Source organism: Zingiber officinale, chromosome 5B, assembly GCF_018446385.1.
Source record: "Zingiber officinale cultivar Zhangliang chromosome 5B, Zo_v1.1, whole genome shotgun sequence".
NCBI classification, from domain to species: domain Eukaryota; kingdom Viridiplantae; phylum Streptophyta; class Magnoliopsida; order Zingiberales; family Zingiberaceae; genus Zingiber; species Zingiber officinale.
The window spans coordinates 94,178,006-94,201,135 of record NC_055995.1 but is presented as its reverse complement, the minus strand read 5'-3'; the positions used below and the strand labels follow the sequence as shown (position 1 = coordinate 94,201,135).

Sequence of the window (23,130 nt, the reverse complement as noted above, 5' to 3'; positions counted from 1 at the left end):
ACAAAAAGCACACAATGTGCTCCTTGCTCTTCTTTGTTGAGGGAGCGGTCTCTTTGGGATTTTCTTTGCCCTTTAGTGCCACTTGGCCCTTCTTCCTGGCTAACTTGGGGCACTTGCTCTTGTAATACCCATGCTCCCTACACTCAAAACATATGATATGATTTTTATTTTTAATTGAAATGTTTATACCTTCATGTATAGGGATGGCATCTTCTCCTTTTGATCCGGAGGTAGAGACTTCCTCTTGATCCGATAATGATGCTCCTCCAATAAATTCGACTTGACTTGTGGAGGTGGAAGCTTCTTTATCCTCTTCTTCTCTTGACCCGGATGTGGAGACTTCTCCTTCTTCTTGATCCGGTGTCACCGAAGGTCACTCCCCCTCAATTCTAGAGGTGGAGGCTTCTTCATCTTCATCTTGTACATGGAACAAGGAGTATGCCCTCTCCTTGCCCTCTTCATTGCATTCCTTTGAAGATGAGGTTTCTTGGACTTCTTCTTCTTCGGAAGTTGAGCATCTCTCAACTTCAGAGTCCTCTTGATTTTGATCCATCGAGTCACCCTCTTTGGATTCTTCATTTTTTGGTACAGTGAAGGGGATCTCATGAATCTTGGCCAATTTGCTCAATAGCTCTTTGGCATCCTTGAATTCCCCAACTTGAGCCAAAATATTGCTTGGCAATAAATTGACCAAAAGCTTGGTCACTTTATTATTTGCCTTGCTCCTTTGAACTTGCTCTTGACTCCATTTGCTTTTCTTGAGAGGCTTGCCTTGGAGTTTGTTGGAGCTTCAAATCCTTCCATGAGAGCAAACCATTGCTCTATCTCCATCATTAAGAAATTCTCGATCTTTGATTTCCAAAGATCGAAGCTTGTTGAAATAAATGATGGAGGCACCCTTGTATCGAATCCAAGCCCGTCTTGAAATTCCATTTGAAGTTGAGCTTCTTGTGATGAAGTCTTCGACTTGTAGAATTGCTTCAACTTCTTCACCCTCTAGCTTGTTGACCCTTCCGGTGATGATTCCGGTGAAGAGCAGCCTCGCTCTGATACCACTTGTTAGGACCGATTATGTAGCTAGAGGGGGTGAATAGCTCGGTGCGCTCGTCTTGCTCTTCGTTGCTTGTTTCTTCAAGATATGCAGCGGAAAATACAAAGAAACAAAATACACAACGCTAACAAGAGGATTTACTTGGTATCCACCTCACAAGAGGTGACTAATCCAAGGATCCACACACTCACGCACCCTCCACTATGAAAAACACTCCTTTATGGTAACTATCAAGGGCGGAGAAGCCCTACAAGTTCACACTACAAGAAGAAAGGGAAAGGGAACAAAAATACAAGCAAAATCTTACACGTTTGCACAAGAAAACCCTAACCCTAGATTTCTTCTTCTGCTGTAGATCCGCCTCTTGACTTGGACAAACCTCCAAGAACCCTCAAGATCTGGTGGTGAGAACTTTGTGGAGAAGCTTTGGAAGCCCTGTGAAGATCTGAGATGAAATAGTGTAAGTTCTGCCGAGAGAACAGCTCGCCAGCAGCTAAATACGACGCCAACGGTCAGATCCCGATCGATTGGATTGCTCCCAATCGATCGGGGAGGCTTTGGATCGATCGGCTAACCAATCCAGAGTGCCTCTGTGCTCTCAGGAAATTGCCTGGATCGATCGGCTGATCGATCCAGCCTTTATCGCACGAAATCGCACCTCCCAATCGATCCACTGATCTATTGGGGGCTCTGGATCGATCGGCTGATCGATCCAGATCTCTTCTGTTCGTGTGACACTTCTCCCCAATCGATCCACTGATCGATTGGGAGAAAGCTTGTCGCGGGGACTCACCCAATCGATCGGTCGATCGATTGGGCATGTGTCAATCGATCGGTCGATCGATTGGGCATGTGCCAATCGATCGGCTGATCGATCCAGCTTCTTGTCTTTGCCCAAAAACAAGTCCAAAGCCCCCTAAACCAACATCCGGTCAACCATGACCTGTTGGTCCATCATGCTTAGCATCCGGTCACCCTTGACCTGCTAGAACTCGCTCACCAAGTGTCCGGTCAACCTTGACTCACTTGGACTTATCTTCACCAAGTGTCCGATCAACCTTGATCCACCTGGATTTTCCTTGTGCCAAGTATCCGGTCAATCCCTTTGACCTACTTGGACTTCCCAACACCAGATGTCTAGTCAACCTTGACCCATCTGGATTTTCCTTGCCTGGCTTCACTCACCAGGACTTCTCTTCTGCCTAGCTTCACTCACTAGGTCTTTCACCTGGCTTCACTCACCAGGATTTCTCTTCTGCCTAGCTTCATTCACTAGGACTTTCACCTGGCTTCACTCACCAGGATTTCTCTTCTGCCTAGCTTCACTCACTAGGACTTTCACCTGGCTTCACTCACCAGGATTTCTCTTCTGCCTAGCCTCACTCACTAGGACTTTCCCCTGGCTTCACTCACCAGGATTTCTCTTCTGCCTAGCTTCACTCACTAGGACTTCTCTTCTGCCTAGCTTCACTCACTAGGACTTCCAGTCAAGTATCTAGTCAATCTTAACCTACTTGACTCTCCTTCACACATGAACAATTGCACCTGCAATCTTCATGTATTGACTACATGTATTATCAAACATCAAAACCATAACATCAAGACTCGAGCCTGACTCAATTCAAGCTCAGTCAACACGGTCAACCTTGACCTGGGGAATATTGCACCAACAAATTTCTTCTCATCACAACTCAAAGGGGAACATTATCGTATCAGAGGACATAAATTTGTCATGTTTCTAGATACTCCTGCATCAAATGCCCCAAGTTGAAAAGAACTCATCCTCAAGTTCATGGTAGTATCTTCAAGATCAAAAGTCCTCAGGTGCTAGTAAATCAAAAATCATCTTGTAAGTGGTAGAACGGGAGGAAGATCCTCTGACATTATCTCAGTCAAATTTCTAAGTGGTTGTTGTACTTCTGATGGAACATGCATAGCATCCTCAGATAATCTATCATCTAGAATCTCATGATTGACCAAAATCTCACAATCATCACCATAAACTACCTCGTCATATACTGGGTCGCTAGTTGACTCGGTCTCATCTTCTTCGTAAATTGGATCAATGACATTTCAATCTTATCGTCCATATCTTTCTCAAGAAAAATTTTATTCAAATTAAAATAAAATAACTTACGACCTTTGAGATCTCGGACACTATGATCATAGTGTGAGACTTCCTCAATCGGAACCTATTTGTCATGATCTTGACAGCATACCTCACGATCTTCAAGATATTGTGTCGCTAGATGCTTGGATAACTCGTGAATTGTCTTTGTAGATCTTTAATGTGCTCGTAGGGTAAGCTTCGATCCTAGTGCAAGACTTACTCAAGTGGAACCTGTCTTTCACAACCACACCCATGACTACAATAATCATTCATAGATCTAAGACTCTAATACCAACTGACGCAAGGGAAGGAGCTTTGGGTACAATGTTCGAATCAGAAATTTGTAAAGAAAGATAGAGGAAGATAATTCGTAAACATAGAGGAGTCGCATCTAGGTTTAAACGAAAACAAACTTTATTCAAATCAAAGTTAAACTCAATATATTTTTACAAGAGCCCTAACTCTTGTTTAAATAGCTTAATAAATAAGAAAATGTTGCAACAAAAAAAAGTAAAAGAAAACTTATCCTAAAAAAAGAGATAAAAGCTAGCCTAACTTTTAGAAAAGAAAATTAATCCTAAAAATTTAAAACAAATAAAAGAAAAAGTTAAAAGACCAAATCTGGAACTTTGATTATCCGGTTAGCCGATTCCGGCTTGTCCGTACTCCGAATAGAGTACAACCATATCAGGAGACCACGAGCTAATCATCTTCCTTATAAGTAGTCTCGATCGTCCTTCTTCAAGACCCAAAAGGGAGGTTGGTAGCCTCATTTCCTTCTCGTCACAACTCGAAGGGGAAGATAGTCGTATCAGAGGACATAAACTAGTGGTGTTACTGGATGCTCCTGCATCAGACGCCCTGAGTTGAAAAGAACTCGTCTTTGAGTTCAAGGTAGTGTCTTCAAGATCAAAAGTTCTCAAGTGTTGGTAAAGCGAAAGTCACCTCATAAGTGGTAGAATGGGAACAAGATCCTCTAACATTAACTTGGTCAAATTTATGGGCAGCTCTGATGGAACATGCACTGATATCAACTAATGTAATGGAAGAAACTCCGGGTGCGACTTTGGAATTAGAGGTCATAGGAAGATAATTCGTAAACAAAGAGGAGTTGCCTCTAGTTTAAACGAAAATACTTTTTCTATTCAAATCAAAATCAAACTCAACATGTTTTTACAAGAGTCTTAACTCTTGTTTAAATAACCTAAGAAATAAGAAAGAGCCTCAACAGACTAAAGAAAAAGTAAAAGAAAACTCATTTTAAAAAAGGAGATAAAATCTAAACTAATTTTTAGAAAAAAAAAACTAATCCAAAAAATTTAAAATAAATTTTAAAAAATTAAAAGATCAAATCTAGAGTTCATCAAAAGACATAGCATAACACGTTCATGTTAGGGGTACAGGGTGGTCGTGTTGACCACTAGAAAGACGATTCCACCTTGTTTGAACTCTGATATAGTCCAACCGCGTCAGGAGACCACGAGTTGATCATCTTCCTTGTCAGTAGTCTCGATCGTTCTTCTTCAAGACCAAAAAGGGAGATTGGTACCCCTTGTTTTCTTCTCATCATAGCTCAAAGGGAAATAGTTATATTAGAGGATATAAATTGGTCATGTTGTTGGATGCTCCTACATCATTATGACATTTCAGAACATAATTTATTTCACGACCATGTCATTCTTTCTCCACATTATTTTCAAAAGATAGAACATTTGAATAGTGGCAACAAAATATAAGAATAAAACAACTAGATAGAACTGAACAATTGATATATTGTTAATGAGATTTTTGCATATTTTAAAAAAAAAATAAGTCCAGTCCAAGTAATTAATTAGAAATCCAAAGTTCTAACACTAAAATATCTAATTAAAGTGACAACAAAAAGTTCAGGAAACCATTCTTTATATTAAAAAGGTTAGCTCGACTTAAATTATACTTTTGAAACAAATCAGTTAGGCGGTCATCTATAATTTTCAGTCAGTCTTAAAAAGAATTATAAAATAAATAATGAAAGTTATCTGTAATGAAATCTAAGATTCAATTAGAAAAGAACATGGAATTATTTTTAACTCATCAAATTTAATGCACTACCTTAAATAGGAATTACTATTACCACTTATCTAAGTATGGGATTACACCATAACCATCTCATTTTTTCTCACTTGGATAACACGACTATGGTTGATCCTGTTTGGGAGCTGAGAAAACGAACCTGCCGGTGTGACGTGTCTGGAAGGTTGACCGCATCCCCATGACCCGGTCGATGATATGTCCTCTACGTTGACCAGATCGTCAGAAGTCCTCCTCCAGTCAACTGTACCTGTATCCAGCGACCGGGTTCCCCCGGTCTCTGGTACCTCGGTGCTCGAGGCGAATCTCAGACATATAAGTAACCGCATAATAATGACAGAATAGTTAACTAAATGCGGAAAAGGTACGAGAACGTACCCTGGCCCAGGGGGGCGCCCTCGGATGGATGAGTGAGCTGGTCGTGAAACTGACCGAGTCGTCTTGACCCGGAAGGGTGGATGCCTCTGAACCGACCGAAGAGGAGCTGGGTCCGGAGGTGACAACGCGGAGCCGAATGTGGCATGGATCTGAAAGGTGACACACAATCGGAATACAACGGCGACACGACCGGCGTACGACATCGGCTCGCAGGCCGGAATGCGACAACGGCGCGTAGGCCGGAATGTGACAACGGCGCGTAGGCCGGAACACTAGGCAAAGTCGGCACCAGGACTGCCGGTAAGTGCCGGAGGAGGGCTGCTCTGCGTGTAGAGGCTGCCTACGAGGGAGCCGCTGTGCGAGTGGAGGCTGCCGGCGAGGGAGGCGCTGTGCGCGCGGAGGCTGCCGGCGAGGGAGGCGCTGTGCGCGCGGAGGCTGCCGGCGAGGGAGCTGCTGTGCGCGCGGAGGCTGCCGGCGAGGGAGCTGCTGTGCGCGCGGAGGCTGCCGGCGAGGGAGGAGAGGAGGAGAAGAAGGGAGCGCCGGCGGCTTCGTCGGCGCCGGCGGAGAGCTGGAGAAGGAGAGAGAGTCTCCTTGATGCTGGCGGCGGCCCCAAATCACGAACACCCCTCCCTCCCCAATGAACCGTGATCTCCTTTTCAAGCCAAAACCTAATCTGATTCCAAATGTCTAAAATGCCCTCCCCTTTCCTCTTAATTCCTTCTCTGCCCCTTTCATATCCGGATCACAAGCCTCCCCTTCAAGTCTAGTCGAAGGAAGCGTGAGTCCGACTGACTGGACAGTCTATTGCAAAGAATTGAACCGCTCTCGATGTCAAAGCTAAATCGCTGAACCAATAATATAATGTCGCTCGAGCGGTCGTTTTAATAGTGGTGTCGTAGGAGATGGTAACGGTACCGAGCGGACCAAGTCTGTAATCGGACCAATGCCGAGTGCGGAGCCGCGAAGATACCGACCGGACGATCGAAGTGCTATCGATCGGATGGATAGATGTTAGACGAACGCTGTCGTGCGAGCGATCGAAATGATGGCGATCGGATGGATAGATGCTAGACGGACGCTGTCGTGCGTGCGACCGGAATGTCGATCGGTCGGATAAATGCGGGGCGGGCGATGCCGCGCGTGCGACCGGAATGATGTCGATCGGTCGAATAGATGCCGGGCGGACGATGCCGCGCGTGCGACCGAAACGATGGCGATCGATCGAATAAACGCCGAGCGGACGATGCCGCGCGTGCGGCCGGAATGATGTCGATCGGTCGAATAGATGCCGGGCGGACGATGCCGCGCGTGCGGCCGGAATGATGTCGATCGGAAGAATAGATACCTGGCCGCGACGACTGCTCGACCCCGGACGGGGGAGATAGATGATCATGAATCTGGTCCGTGACCAGCGAAGGCCGCTCAACCCCGAACGGGGGAGATAGAATATCTGATAACTAGTCCATGCAGCGGTCTTCAAGGCGGGGTTTTATAGTCGCCGGTTCGACTCTCGATATTTAATGTCGGAGCTCGACGGTCTTCAAGCCGGGGTTTTTATAGTCGCCGGTTCGACTCTACGGTTTAACGTCTGGGCTAGACGGACGCTGTGGGCTAATTCAAACCCGGCCGATCGGCTCGGGATCTTCGCCATCGAGCCCGTGGCAGCCACGGGCTCGTATATAAACCTCCCGGCCGAACGGCTCGGGGGCCTTCGGGTTCGAGCCCCTGGCTCGGATATAAACCTCCCGGCCGATCGGCTCGGGGGCCTTCGTCTTCGAGCCCCTGGCTCGGATATAAACCTCCCGGCCGAACGGCTGTTCGAGCCCCGGCTCGGATATAAACCTCCCTACCGATCGGCTCGGGGGCCGAGCCCCCGGCTCGGATATAAACCTCCCGGGCGATCGGCCGGGGGGCCTTCGAATGCGAGCCCCTGGCTCGGATATAAACCTCCCGGCCGAACGGCTCGGGGGCCTTCGGCTTCGAGCCCCTGGCTCGGATATAAACCTCCCGGCCGATCGGCTCGGGGGCCTTCGGCTTCGAGCCCCTGGCTCGGATATAAACCTCCCGGCCGATCGGCTCGGGGGCCTTCGGCTTCGAGCCCCTGGCTCGGATATAAACCTCCCGGCCGATCGGCTCGGGGGCCTTCGGCTTCGAGCCCTTGGCTCGGATATAAACCTCCCGGCCGATCGGCTCGGGGGCCTTCGGCTTCGAGCCCCTGGCTCGGATATAAACCTCCTGGCCGATCGGCTCGGGGTGGCCGAGCCCTGGCTCGGATATAAACCTCCCTACCGATCGGCCGGGAGTTTTGCCGAGCCCCGGCTCGATATAAACCTCCGACCGATCGGCCGGTGCCTTGCCGAGCCCCTGGCTCGGATATAAACCTCCGACCGATCGGCCGGGGTTTTGTTCGAGCCCCTGCTCGATATAAACCTCCCCCGATCGGCTCGGGGTTTTCGAGCCCTTGGCTCGGATATAAACCTCCCGACCTAGCGGCTCGGGGCCTTGCCGAGCCCCGGCTCGATATAAACCTCCCACGATCGGCTCGGGGCCTTCGAGCCCTGCTCGGATATAAACCTCCTACCGATCGGCCGGGGTTTTCGAGCCCCGGCTCGATATAAACCTCCCACCGATCGGGGCCTTGCCGAGCCCCTGGCTCGGATATAAACCTCCCGGCCGATCGGCTCGGGGGCCTTCGGGTTCGAGCCCCTGGCTCGGATATAAACCTCCCGGCCGATCGGCTCGGGGGCCTTCGGGACTAGTATAGATCATATAATTGACAGAACAAATAACAGAAAAACTGACCGTGGTCATGAGGATGGCAGAACTATCCGGCGTCGTTCATCTTCACATTCCAGATCAAGCGCGTTCCCACAGACGGCGCCAATTTGATCCTGTCTGGGAGCTGAGAAAACGAACCTGCCGGTGTGACGTGTCTGGAAGGTTGACCGTATCCCCATGACCCGGTCGATGATCTGTCCTCTACGTTGACCAGATCGTCAGAAGTCCTCCTCCAGTCAACTGTACCTGTATCCAGCGACCGGGTTCCCCCGGTCTCTGGTACCTCGGTGCTCGAGGCGAATCCCAGACATATAAGTAACCGCATAATAATGACAGAATAGTTAACTAAATGCGGAAAAGGTACGAGAACGTACCCTGGCCCAGGGGGGCGCCCTCGGATGGATGAGTGAGCTGGTCGTGAAACTGACCGAGTCGTCTTGACCCGGAAGGGTGGATGCCTCTGAACCGACCGAAGAGGAGCTGGGTCCGGAGGTGACAACGCGGAGCCGAATGTGGCATGGATCTGAAAGGTGACACACAATCGGAATACAACGGCGACACGACCGGCGTACGACATCGGCTCGCAGGCCGGAATGCGACAACGGCGCGTAGGCCGGAATGTGACAACGGCGCGTAGGCCGGAACACTAGGCAAAGCTCTGCACCGGTGAAGTGCCTTGAGGAGGGCCGCTCTGCGTAGAGGCCGCCACGAGGGAGCCAGGCGAGTGGAGGCCGCCGAGAGAGGCGCCTGCGCGCTGAGGCGCGGCGAGGGAGGCGCCTGTGCGAGGTGGCGCCGGCGAGGGAGTCATGCTACCGAGGTCGCCGGCGAGGGAGGCCGGCTGAGGCTGCCGGCGAGGGAGGAGAGGAGGAGGAGAAGGGAGCGCCGGCGACTTCGTCGGCGCCGGCGGAGAGCTGGAGAAGGAGAGAGAGTCTCCTTGATGCTGGCGGCGGCCCCAAATCACGAACACCCCTCTCTCCCCAATGAACCGTGATCTCCTTTTCAAGCCAAAACCTAATCTGATTCCAAATGTCTAAAATGCCCTCCCCTTTCCTCTTAATTCCTTCTCTGCCCCTTTCATATCCGGATCAATGGTGTAGAGGGGTATCGGGGTGGTGAGGACGACAAGGAGGACAGACTGTTCCATCTCCAACTAGTTCAGCTACCGCTCACTATCCATCTCAATGAAAAAGGGAATTACGAGGATGAGAAAGATGGTGCCAACAATCTACACATCCTTTTCAGTGCTACAAAGGAGCTTCTTGGTCATGGTAGCAGCCTCGGCGATAGTAGCCCTATCTCACGCAACAATCCTAGACTCCTAGGTACCGTTTTTGGATAATATGCAAATCTAGCTATTTTATTTGGTAAATTATCATATTTATTTGACATATACAAAATCAATTAAATTAAATTAATAAATTTATATGTATATTTATTCAGTTGGTTAATAAATACTATTCTTAAGTAAAATTTGTAAATTATATTCATTAATAAATTTCTTATTAAATTTAAATAAAAAAATTCTCGAAACTAAAACTAAATTTATGATACCAAACTTACTAATTCATCAAACAAACTTTAAAATATAAAATTTTAAATAATCCAATAAATTTAATTAAGAATTCAATAACATTTAAACAAATAAACTGAATATTAAGAGCACGCACCTTTAAAAAAAGTTAACAAAATAAAAGACCTTCTAAATTATGTAAATTATGGTCCTACCTTTTTTAAAAAACAAATCAAAAGCATGTCTATTTTTTAAGAATATTTTTATTTTCAATAATATTATAATAGCTATTGAACAACTACTAAAGAAAATTAATTATTCTATTTTAATTAAAATTACTATACACGAAAAGTATTATTAAATCAAATTATTTTTTACCAACTTAGTCAAAAAAAAAAAATACTTAAATTTTATCCAATTCACTTTAAGTTAGTTGAAATCATTTTAAAATAGTTATAAAAATTATTAAATGATGGCAAAAAGATGATAACCCTCATTTCAAATATTTTTCAATCCATTCCTAACTTATATCAAAGAAGGTAAATTAAGGATGACCCAAATAGTAATTAGTGCATGGGGAAGATAGAAACCTGAAATGTAAAAAACTATTAAATGTTGTTACACATAGAAGCTACTTAGACAACTAATAACTACAAAAAGAAAAATTAGAGCTAAATCCTAAATCTAAAATTTGAATCCTAAATCTTGAACACTATACTCAAATTTTTTTTTATCAACTTGGTAAAAAATATTATACTAATCAAAATCCTTAATTTTAAAGTTGTAAAAACTACTAAGGAGCTAGTAATTAGTTGCTACATAATAATTATAAGTAAACTCTGAATCTTGAAAATATGGAGTCCTAAATTTTAAACTTAAAAATATGGAGCCCTAAATCTTAAAAAACCAAATCAAACTTAAATATCCATCAATTTAACTTAATTCAGTTATCTAATTTATTAATTATGTTTGAACAACACATTGCCTTGTATTGTACGTTTGATGAAGTCCCCGAGCCCCGGGTAATGGTGTTAGGTCCATCAAATCCCCAATAGCCCCTTACCACTTTCCTTAAGCAACCGCTTCCAACCACTTACAGGACACAATGATCGTCTCCCCGACACCGAGAACCACAACCTCTCGTCCTCGCTAACAGGCAGCGGTTCTTTCTCCGTGCGGCCGAAGAAATCACAAAGGGGACGATCTATCGAAGGTCAATTCCTCCTGCGGCCGAAGAAATCTAACGGCACAGTAGAGAGAAAAGGGAAAACTAAGGGGTAGAAGAGGGAAGAAAAAACGAAGAGGAAAAACACCATGGATCATATTGACTGCTTAATTGAGTCTTCACGAGTGCTTACTAATTTATGAGTAAAAAAATTTTATGGATCTGAATTAAAAATTAAATTTTTAATTAAAAAAATCTCCATTAATTATCCCAATATATATTATATCCATAATGGCGACTGCCCCAAAACCTTGGGCACTGCGTGCATCTCTCCGCTGCTGCCGCCTCAAACTGAACCTCTACCAATAGGCTGCACGCGGTGACCGTGGCAGCTCAAACGTACACAGCAACAAACACCTGCAATTACAACACTCCCACGAGTCCCCCAACAAAGAAGACAACACATATATAAGTATATAACATTAACAGGACAATGCCATAATATATATATATATATATATATATATAATCTGACGATACACGTACGTCGATCCAAAAAACTTAATCTCACATGTCCAACTATTTCAATTGAATTTAATGAATGCATGGCAAGCTAGGTAGCTATGTAGCTGATTCCTTCAGGTACCTCGTCCTGATCCTGGGGACCAAAATCACGAGGCAATTAAGGGTCCACGCGCGGCCACAAGCACCATGGCTAGCTCGATCACTCTAACCTGCAACACTAGCTGCCGCCTATGAGTCACCAGTCTATTGTTGCATGCCCAGCCGTTTTGGGCCACAGTGTGTGCCCACGGGCGATCCGTTCCCTCAACTCTTTATCAGCCTGCCCGTGAATCAAAGGTAGGGCTAAAAATAATCATGACCAAATTTAATTTGTTTTTTGATTTGACCAATTAAATTAATAAACTTAATAACTCATAAAAATAAATGAACAGATTTAAACGGGTTTTTTGTTTTAATATGTGTGTTAGGCTTGTTAACGTTTATAAATAAAGATCATGGATTATCCGTGAATAATATTTATGAATCATGTTTTTCAATAATAAAATTTTTATCAACATAGTGAATAAATTAAAAAAAAAATTAAATGAACAAACAAACTTGTATATATTATCAAATAAGCTCAAACTTATAAGAAAAATCAAATCAAATCAAATTTGAACATCTATTTTAATGATTTTGATTTATTTTAGACTTAACTTGGTTTGACTCGATTATCTTATCAAACAAGTTAAATTTGAGTATCATAAAACTCAGCCCAACTTAACTCATTTACAACCTGACATGGGACAAGCTATTAATCTGTTGATTCACGTATAAATACTGAAAATGATCTTCTACAACTTATTGATTCGAAGAGGAATATCAAAAAATGAAAAAAAAAATCATGAGAAGGAGACAACGGTTAAAAATAATATTAATCAAAGCTTCTTCAAAATAAATAAACATGTGTTTAAATAATCCAAAACCAACTTGCAAAAGATGAAAATACCTTTAAATATCAAAAGAAATTACTAAAAAAAATAGTAAAACAGATGTTTTGAGCTTTAAAAAAATGATATTTTTTATTTAGAAAGCTGGTCGGTTATGGGTCTACCTTGTAATAAGTATAAGTCTTTGGATGAGTTTTAATTAAAAAAAATTAAAGAGTATCTTATTCCGATATCCGAGTTAAAAATTATGTATGACCTTTAGAAATTTACTATGTCGTTCCCGCATCACAACCCTAATCAAAGGGCTGCCCGGCTGTCTACATCTTCTCTTTAGCCGCACCAGAGCCTATGTATGTGAAAGGGAACCAGAGGGGGGCCTTGAGGTCAGAAGAGAAGAATGTTGCCATGGCCTCTTTAAATTTATAAAGTACTCTGAGAAGAAAGTGACTAACTCGGTAGCTAGAGAGCATATCTATATCTATATCTATATCTATTGATTTTACCATAGCTGATGGATTGATTGGTTCATGCCTCATGGACGACATTGCATGTGGCATACGCACCAGCTGCTGCCTTTCAGCTCTCATGACTCGCCCAATCATTAGTGGTTGTGTGGTTGTGATTGTGGTTGCGGTTGTGGTGCGGAGACCCCTTCCTTTTCTCGCTAAAGAGCTGCTTAATAATAACGGTGCCTAGCTAGCTAGCACGGTGGGCAGGCGGCCGGTGCGTGTATGGGACGGGCAGTGAGACATCATTTGTCACTTTAAATAAAGTGCTCGCTAAAGCTGAAACGCTAGCTTCATCATTCCTTTGTGCTTAATTAATTAAAAGAAGCAAAGATGTGGTTGCTGATGCTGCCAATCAATCAAGTATTAATTTAATTTAATTTAATTTAATTTAATTACTGATAAAGATGCATGCACACGTTATTCATAAAATAATTAAGCTTGTTAATTAGAAACAGCACCAGTGGACAATATTATTAATATCTAAATAGGAGTGGTACAATTGTCAACACACAATTACCTAACTTGATCAGTCCGTTTGGTCCACTAAGTCTAGCTAGCTAGTCGATCCTCCTAACTAACCCACGAGCCTAACTCTGTTAATTTCTACCTCGACAGTTTGTTTGGCACGATCATAATCTAGTCATTCCGGTCGGATCAATCGATGCATAAATGAACCCAAAAAAACACTTACATAAAGTATGATCAATTTATAGAAATTTTTTTTCTAAATGAAATACATAATCAAAAGATATTAAACTTCTTGGTCGTCCGTCACGAGCGCTTCTTGATTTATCCTGATGGTCAGTTAAAAAATTCCATGAGACTAGATCGATTATCCCAGAGTATGGTGCAACTGTAAAAACACTCAGCTGCATGTCTCCTAAGTACCCACGAGTCAATTCTCAGCTACGATGTATTTGTAAGAATTTTTCCTCCAAATGAGACTTTTAACTAAGGGATGTTGGGCTTGACCACCTGTCGTAAGGGTTTGATTTACGATTTACCCTAGTGATTGGTGAAAAATTTTCATATAGTTAGAACGATCAAGTTAGACTCAACATTACCTAATCTGATTAATATTTTTTTTTTTTAAGAAATGCAAAAAGATTCGTTGACTTCTAAATAATATCAAACTGTTGGCTCAATATTTTGACAGTGTTTTTTCTAGGTCTAATTCAATTAATGAGCAAGTTTATATAAAAATGTATTTACATTTATTCCATACATATAAAAAGTTAATTAAATATCATTATGATAAATAAATAAAAAAAATTAAAATGAACAATTATGAATTATAATAACCGATCAAATAAGTTTAGAATTATAAAACTTTCAAACAATCCAATCCGATAGTGTGAATTTATCAAATCCAAGCCAGTAAAAAACTAAAAGGAAACTAAGCCCAACTTTGAAGAACCATCTCAATAAATTTAAACCTTATAATAAAGTGACTTACTTGGCTTAGCTCTCAGCATTTTATACCTTCCAGTGTCCATTTCCCTTCTGCTCTCTATGAATTTATCATCTGCACATCAACCTCAAACTAAAACGTAACGATAACTGACACTGAAGAATGTTTACAAGGCAAATTCACTGATTACAGTGATTTTTATGAACTTCATTCTTCATTCTTCATTCTTCATTCTTCTTCTCCTACTACTTTAACTTTAATTACAGAAACAAAACGATACAATTCCGTAAGAGCAACTTTATCAGAGGTAGCATCATCTGTCCCTCAATCGACATGCCCTTTTAAAGTCTCTCTCTAAATCTGCTCCACCGTTCCCGATGCAGCTTGTCCAATAGCATATGATAGCATGGTCCCCGATCATCTCTGCTCCGCCCTGCCCTGTCGCTCCTGTCGTTATTTAATCCGCTTCGCAATCATGATCCTGTCATTTTCCCATCAATTTCAACCACCATTTCAAACATTAATAATTTCCTGCCCCGGTCCATCCATCCTCATCGCTCTCGTCAACTAATCATAAATTGTTTGTTCAAGCAACAAATTTAGCTGAGTTAGTTTATCCTCTTCCTCCTCCTCCTCCTCCTCCTCCTAATGTGGAAAAATATATTAATTTGGAAACAAACAGCTCGGCCATCATCTCCGTGATCATCGAGATTGAATCGTATCCGCTGTTGGTTTCTGGGTACCTGTGCGTCGGTCGTTTGCTGATCAGTTTGTTCCTGAAATTAAATCTCACGAGCCGCTGAAGTCGCCGGCGGCGGAGAACTTGCCTTTCTCCGCCGCGTTGTTGCTGCCGCCGGCGCCGGCGCCGTGGCGCAGCCCCAGCGTGAGCGACACGTCGCCGAACCTGCCCGCGGCGCCGTAGGGCCGCCGGTACATGTCGATGAGGACGCCGTCGTCGTCGGCGCTCCTCCCGCCCTCGCAGACCGTCGACGTCGCAGCCTCCGACGAGGAGCCGACGTGGTGGAGCTGACCTTCCGGTGGCGGAGCAGCGACGGCAGTACTGTGGGTGCCCAACTCCCCGGCGGCTTTCTCGCTGTTGTCGCCGTCCGGCGACTTGAACTCCTTCTGGTACATATCCTCCACCATGGGCTTCCATAGCCGGACCCGGGCATTGATGAACCAGTTGGAAACCTAGTCAGAATTCAATTCGTTAAACTACCTACCACTCCAATTAACTGATCACGATGACAAAAGCTCAAAATCATGCACACACAGTAAAAACAAACAAACAAAAAAAACACGAGGTGAGAGAGATGGTATAAATTAAAAACCTGGTTTCTCGAGAGACCAGTCTGCCTCGACAACAGATGCTTATCTGCATCGCTTGGATACCTGAAATATAATTGAGTTCGCCAATCACCAAATTAATAATTTTAATTAGTTACGTTCATCAAAACTACTAATTTTGGTAAAACGTAGTACTAAATAAATGCGGATGGATTAAAAGGACTACGTGGAGCAAACTGATAAGCTTTTGCTTTGTAGTAAAGAAAAGACAACCTTGGCGGCAGCGCATGCTCAACTACTTATTTAAAGTGGGAAAAAGACGAATTTACGTTGCAGAAAGCTGTTCTTGATAATTATAAAAGTAAACTCCCTAAGATCAGTAATCAGTTAGGGTTTTGAAATGGAATCACCGAAGAAGAAGATATCAGGCGAGAGGGAGACGTACGGGTGGAGGAAGTGCTCGAAAAGCCAAGCTCGCAAGATGTTGACGGAGCGCTCCGGGAGGCCGCGCTGCGGCCGCCAGGCCTCCTGCTCCATCATCCCCATCTGGTGGAACGTGCGCTGCTGCCGGAGGCTCTGGTCGATCATCTTCAGCTTCGGCGTCTCGCCCTTGGTGATCCCTCCTCCGGCGCCGCTGGCGGCGGCGCCGTCCTTGTCGCCAAGAACCTCGCACGTCTGCCGCAGCTGCGCCGCGATCGCGTCCTTGAGGCACCGGAAGTGCCGCGACATCGCCTTCTGCGCCAGCGCCGTGTACGGCGCCGCCGATCCCAACCCCATAACCGAGTCGAACGAGCTCACCACCGCCTGCATTTGCTCGCAGTAATGGCTGTATCTTCTCTCCACCTGCAGAGCAAAGCAAAACAATTTAACAAATATGAAACAAAAGTGGGAAATCAATCATTGTTTTTTTTATTTTTCTCGATAATTAATTTTATACTACATACATATCCTTCGATGTTGCCGCACAGTTATAAATAGTCGACGGATTTAATTTACAGAAACGAATAGATAAATATATGGATAAAAGACTGCCAAAAGATTTACGTGACGACAGTGCCTGCACCAACCATTGCGAGATCTCTGATCGAATGGTGATTCGCAGTGCAGTAATTATAATGATTGTTTATAGAACACAATGCGGGAGAGATCGTTCTTGAAACAGTGAACGTAATGCATGCGTTCGCGTTGTGTTCATTATAAACAGTAGAATGCATACTGCTACCACCTTAGCAAAGTCAACTCCCACAGCTAGCCATGAATTAATGCCCATTTTCAGGACAGTTGTAAGCTAATTTTGTAAGAAATTTGAGAGAAGAGATCTAGATGGAAGGGAGAAGTACGCGTGCCTCGTCGAGCATGGAGATGAGCTTGGCTTTCTTCCTCTGGTACTCGAATTTTTCGGCAGAGGACAATGGCGGCGCGTCTGGTTTGGAGGCCGATGACGAAGGCGCCGCCATTGTTGAGGTAGAAGGGCCGGCGGCGCCGCCGGATTGCCGGCCTCCCCCAGGGGTTTTGGGTTGCCCTGATCGCCCCACGCTGCAGAACTCCTCTAGTAGCTGCTGCGCCGCCCGGGCGTACTTGGAGCTCCGGAGAAAATTCACCATGCCTCCCATGCCGCCGCCGCCGCCGCCGCCGTATACCTGCATCATCTGCACCTGCTGACTTTGACTGTGACTTTGACCTTCCTGTCGGTGAGATTGCGTTATGGGCAGTGGTTGTTGCTGCTGCTGGTTGTGGCTATTGAAGTAGAGCACTCCTTCCCTCACTTTTAACTCCTCTGCCTTCGCCATGTCGAACTGTTGCAGAGACAGAGAAAGCCCCTTCCCTTCTACGATCCCACCGAAGGCCGCCGCCGCCGGCTCTCCGAAGGATTGGAAGCCGGTTTGGTTAATAGGATGGTGCTGGTGTGTGGGCGGAGACGGCGATCTCCGCTGCTGCTGTGGGGGATTCATTAGGAAAAGCTGCATCGCGGCGGCCGAGTCGGCGTTTAATCCCATCAGCGGATGCTGCTGCGGCTTCAACGCCGGCGACGATGGTTCTCCAATCGAGCTTAAACCATACCAATCGGAGCCGAGGAAGGATGCCGGCGGCCTCACCGGGAGACGGTACCCGCCGGCGGCGGACATCTGGCTAGCCAGCAGCTCCGTCGCCGACGGACCGGCAGGGAAACCGAACATGTCCGACAACATGTTGCCGGCCCCGGCGATGCCAGCGGCCGACTCGTACACGCCGCTCCCGGTCTGGGTTTGCCCATCTATCGGAACCAGCTGCTGCGGCTCCCCGGAGGCGTCGACGAACCCTTGCACCCTCAGCTTCTCCCGCCGGCTCTGCTGCGCCACGTGCTGCTGCGGCGGCGACTCCTGATTCAACGTCGACCGGTCGAACCCGTCGGAGAAGCTGAAGAGGCCCTGGTGGTATCCCTGGGACATTGATGTGCCCCCGGCAGCGGTGTTAGCTCCAAAAGGCGGGAACTTGAGGTAGGCGGAGGCTGCCGGCTGAGAAGGCAGCGTCACAATTCCCATACCGTCGTCGTCGTCTCCTTCTTCATCATCATCATCATCCCGCCGCAGCCCCAAGTACTCTCCACCTTACAAATTAAACTAGCCGCAACAACACAGTACTCATGATCTACACCGACAGATCACGAAGTACACCTCCACATCTATATATCTTCAATTCCCAATAACCAAATCCAGCAAAATTAAACCAGATCACAGAAAGATCCCAAGATCTATTTGTAAATCAAACATTACCCTGTCGCCGAGGCATGCAGAGGTCGGCGATCGAAGACTTCAGGCACAAAAGACATCGTTGTCTCGCCATGGGACTGAAAGCTTAATCTCAAGCTAGCAGCTCCTCCATCTCTTTCTTCCTCTCTCTTTCTTTCTTTACCTCCTCCTCCTCCTCCTCCTCCCTCTCTTAATTTCTTTAATCTAAAAAAAGAAAGGGAATGAAATGGAGGCTGGTAGCGGACAGGCACAAGATAAAAGGTCGCTGTTCTTCTATAGACGCCTCCTTATCTTTTCCTCTTCCTCAAAAACATCCAATAATTCAAGCCCTTCCTCTATCAGAGAGAAAATAAAAAATTCGAAAGAAAGCAAAAAGGAAAAGGGGAAATTAAATTAATTAACCTCGTCTCTTTTTCATCGATCTTAATTTTGATTCTGCTATACATATATATATATCTATATATATTTAATCAAAAAAAAAAGAAAGAAATTACTAAGTTGGTTCGGCTGCCCTTTTCTTTTATGCAACCTACTAGCTCTGAATTATAACTACACACACATGCATGCATACATCGTCGTCCTGTGAATTTTGTTGGGTCAGAAGCTGTAGGTAGGGTTAGCAGGGCTACAAGTTAAATGCCTAAAGTGGAGTGTAGCACAGCACACTTTGGCCCCCCTCGCTCAAGGTAAAGAGAGGGAGAGAGCGCACAGAGCAGTGTGGGTAGTAGAAGGTGAATGGGATCGGAGGGCCAGCTTAAAGGAGCAGATAAGGTGGTGAGTCCCAACCCAACCCAATCCAACCCTGCGATTTCGCGCGCCTTGGTAGATAGATTGATATATGTGATCTGATTATCGATCGCCAGGGCCGGGCCGTGATCGGACGGCAGGATTGAGGCGGTGGCGGTGGCGCGACGGTGACCGTGTATTCCGTCGGCTGCTTGATGATGATCAGTCTTGTTGACAATGGGTATGGCGTACAGATTGTGATTTAGACACTTCACCGAATCACACACCGCTTTGTTATTTTTTTTAAAATATATATATATATTATTATTTTTATTATTATTATTATTATTTAATAATTCACGTATATTATTTCCAGAGCCAACTAATTTTTGAAGACGATTATTGAGTCTTAGAATAAATTTTTGTCAGCTGTCATAGTAAATTTAAAAAACACAGATAAAATTAAATCTCTCTAGCCATAAATTATAATATATATAATTAATATATAGAAATAATATTATTAAAATATTTTTAATAATGACTTAAAGAGTATATTTAACTAGTCAAATTCTATCCATTCAAGATTAGGTAGGGATCCTCTGGTATAAAATTCCTGGATCAATCTTAGACTTTTATATATTCATTGAATGGGTGGATTGTACTCCAACTATTAAATAGGTGGGATCCAGTTCATCCCACCAATGAACATGCAGGACCTCTTCTGATCTAAAAAATTCTGAGCCAGAGGATCTGACCTCTTAAATATTATCCAATATAAATACTATGGACATATGATATATCCTATGAAAAATTTAAACTCTAGTACTAGAACTCGCCTACCTTTTATTATCATTTACTATATACTAGTAGTAGAACAGTAAACTAGTTTAACACTCTTCTTATAAAAATTAATTTAATATTATATTAATCTCAGCCAAAAAAATATTTTCTAATATCGTCAGTCTAAACTATTTATAAAAATTCTTTGCTCACGATAATTCCTAATTCTAAGATGTAGGACTAAAGAAAATTATAGATTTCTAATTGTTTAATAAGAAAAAAATATGCTTTCTAATATTGCTAGTCTAAAGTATTTATAAAAACTTCTCTGCTCGTAATATTCCCAATTCTAAAATATGAGACTATAGAAAATTTTAGGGTGTGTTTGGTTTGTACGTTTTTCATTTTTAATTTTTGAAAAACGCGCGTTTCTGAGAAATGGTGTTTGGTTTGCATTTTTCATATCTATTTTCTAAAAAAATAGATAGCATTTTTTGAAAAAATAAAGAATGACGAAAAGTCATTTTCTATTTTCTAGAAAATGAAAATGGAACATGCATAAACCAAACACACCCTTAGATTTCTAATTGATTAATGAAAAAAATCTCAAAAATACGCTACAGCTGAGTTTCGAACTCTAGATTCAAAATTTAACGAGCATAAGAAATTCATCTCCCGCGTATGAATCACTGAAATTGCTAGACCATTGTATAAATTATTACTTGTGTTTTTATATTTACTCTAATAATTGGTAAAAAAAAATTATGAATTCTATCGGTTAGGATTGATTCGATCATAAGACCTAGATAGATTATAAAAAAAATGTTTTCATTTAAGGTTAGCTAATTTAGTTTAAAAATGATTTTATTTTGAACTTATCTCAATCTTAACTCAACCATATATAATGCCTTACGTCCACCAAACCTCTTGGATTTTTTTACTCACAATTGCACCAACCCTTGTAAACTATTCATTAATTAAACCTCTCTACCAATATACTTTTATATAAACTAAAATAACTCTCCCATATTAGTAAAAGTTTACCAAATTTAGTTTACTTACTATTGCATCATCAAACAACTCTTAGTTCCTTAGAATTATTTAAAATGCACCCGAATCAATCCTCGGTCCACCCGATCGTCACTTGGCTAAACCTATGGCATCATCATAATCACATTCCTTAGGCATCACGTGCTAAAGGAGTGATGGTAGACACTATAGATCGCGCTTATCCTCCTAGGCCCACATTTCTCATTCATTATTTATTAGGTTGCAAGTAGTACATCTCATGTCGATCACTTGTGTTGAATTAAAGTTTCCAATTGGCCTTTTTTTTTTTTTTGGTTTGTTTAAGTTTGAGATACTAAATTTTTTTTCTTCTCGAGTTGTTATCTTCTCATTTATTTCTGAGAAGAAAACTATTTCGCGTACACATCATAGAATATTACTCCTACCAATATAATCTAGCGCATTAAATCATTAGTGTTTGTAAATTCAATTGAATCCAATTAAAGACTTGTCTATCAATTTGCTATTATCCAATTCAAATAATAATATTTTCTTTCTTTCTTTCTGTTCAAAAAAAAATGTTAAATCAAGTAATACCGAACCTGAAATAATAGGTCCGGTCTTATAGAAATTTTTTACTGATTATCAAGATAAATCAAGAAGCTCTCACAATAGACCGCCTAAGAGCTTATAGAGGATATTGATATATACATGGGAAATTCATATTTTATCTAAATTTTATTCCCATTTATCATCGCATCTATGCGTACCAAGTCTTCCACCATGAGGCTACGATCCTTTCACATTACACCACACTTCATTTGACTTGGGGTGTTTGTAGGGTGGGCAATTAATTTGTAGTTTAGAAAAAAAACTTTTTTAGCTTTTATTTTTTTTTTCGGAATATTAAGTTGAATGAAAAATATATAGATGTGTGCCCTTCAAGTGTATCTACAAATATAGTATCGAAAAAGACTTTTCCCCTTGTTGGCTAATTAGAATCCTTCCAAGTCCAAATGCTTGTTTGCTTGTGAATAAAATATTCTTCTCCTCACCTAATGCCTTTTATCCACACGCATGGCATCTTTCATTTCATCTACATAAAAAAATATTTTAATAATAATAATAAAGTCATTTTTTTAATATCTTGCTAATTTGAAAGGGCTCATGACTGACCAAACATGGTTTTCTTGGTTTTTATTTCAGCTTACTCTTCTTCCATTGATGGAGAAAGGTGAAATTGACTATTGACAGTTCATCTTTTTATTCTATGCCAAAACTTGAGCATGATGACCATTTTAAAGGAGAATTATATGCTAAAATATTATGGAGTTTTGTATCTCAAAGATTTTTTTTATTAGTTTGCTATACAATTGTTTTTAATAATTTAAATATTCAAGTTTCGTCTAATTAATCTCTTAGATGTCGGCCTCTGTAATATTCTCTCTTATTAAGATCGAAACTCTAGTCCTCTTATTTAATCCTGCATCGAACGCGAGAAAGCATTAATTTGCTATACATGAATAACGAAAAGGGAGAAAGCAGTTGCGGCTGCTTGTTGTTTTTTGACTGTTTTTTATTTTATTTTATTTTTTTTCTTTACAATTTTCTTTTTTATCACATTTTTCTTGTATTCAAAAATATTTTGAGTAAAAAAAATTATTAATCCCGGAATAAAAAAAAAAATCTCAATTTTTCGATTCCGGATTGCATGTCCTTTTTGCTGACGTGTCGGGCATGACATATTACTCGAGAATATTGATTATCTAAATCAAATAAAATTTTTGTTGATAATTTTGGATGAATAACCAAGATTATCAAAGATAATCCCGAAGCAAACGTGTCCCTAATATTTTTCTTGTTGAGAGTTGATGTGGCTCGATGTGCTTGTACATACTTTTCGATCGATATGGTCATTTGTCCCGTGTGAAAAAATGACAATAATATTCTCTGCTCGACTAACATGCCTAGATTTTTATACTTTAGAAAGAAAAACTAGCGTAGAATAAACTCAATGTGTAAACTAAAGCTTGAGGAACTCTTTACAAGCGCATACTGAAATTCTCAGAGACATGTTCTAAAAAGAGAGATCATTATTATGATTGAAAGAGTTTAAAAAAAATCCAATAAATATTACTAAATTAGCATCAATGTCAAAGTACAG

General features: G+C 42.5%; 1 protein-coding gene across 2 annotated transcripts; it reads right to left on the bottom strand.

Moving 5' to 3' along the window:
• Positions 1-14,563: 14,563 nt before the first annotated feature.
• On the bottom strand, positions 14,564-18,807 carry LOC121985041 (BEL1-like homeodomain protein 4). Of its 2 annotated transcripts, XM_042538285.1 has the most exons (5): positions 18,477-18,807; positions 17,070-18,393; positions 16,169-16,566; positions 15,768-15,828; positions 14,564-15,627 (listed from the first exon to the last, which is right to left on the bottom strand). In XM_042538285.1, exons 2-5 carry the CDS (start codon positions 18,243-18,245, stop codon positions 15,226-15,228), a joined length of 2,037 nt encoding a protein of 678 aa, XP_042394219.1. In that variant the 5' UTR covers positions 18,246-18,393; positions 18,477-18,807; the 3' UTR covers positions 14,564-15,225. The 2 variants fall into 2 exon arrangements, with proteins under 2 accessions (XP_042394219.1, XP_042394218.1); XM_042538284.1 differs by having other exon boundaries at positions 17,070-18,807.
• Positions 18,808-23,130: the final 4,323 nt, after the last annotated feature.

Coding starts and splice junctions, on each gene's coding strand:
- LOC121985041 (XM_042538284.1), bottom strand. CDS start 18,245: ATGGGAATTGTGACGCTGCCTTCTCAGCCGGCAGCCTCCGCCTACCTC. Junction 16,567..17,069: donor TCATCTCCATGCTCGACGAG/GCACGCGTACTT, acceptor TTTGCTCTGCAG/GTGGAGAGAAGATACAGCCA. Junction 15,829..16,168: donor TTCGAGCACTTCCTCCACCC/GTACGTCTCCCT, acceptor ATTATATTTCAG/GTATCCAAGCGATGCAGATA.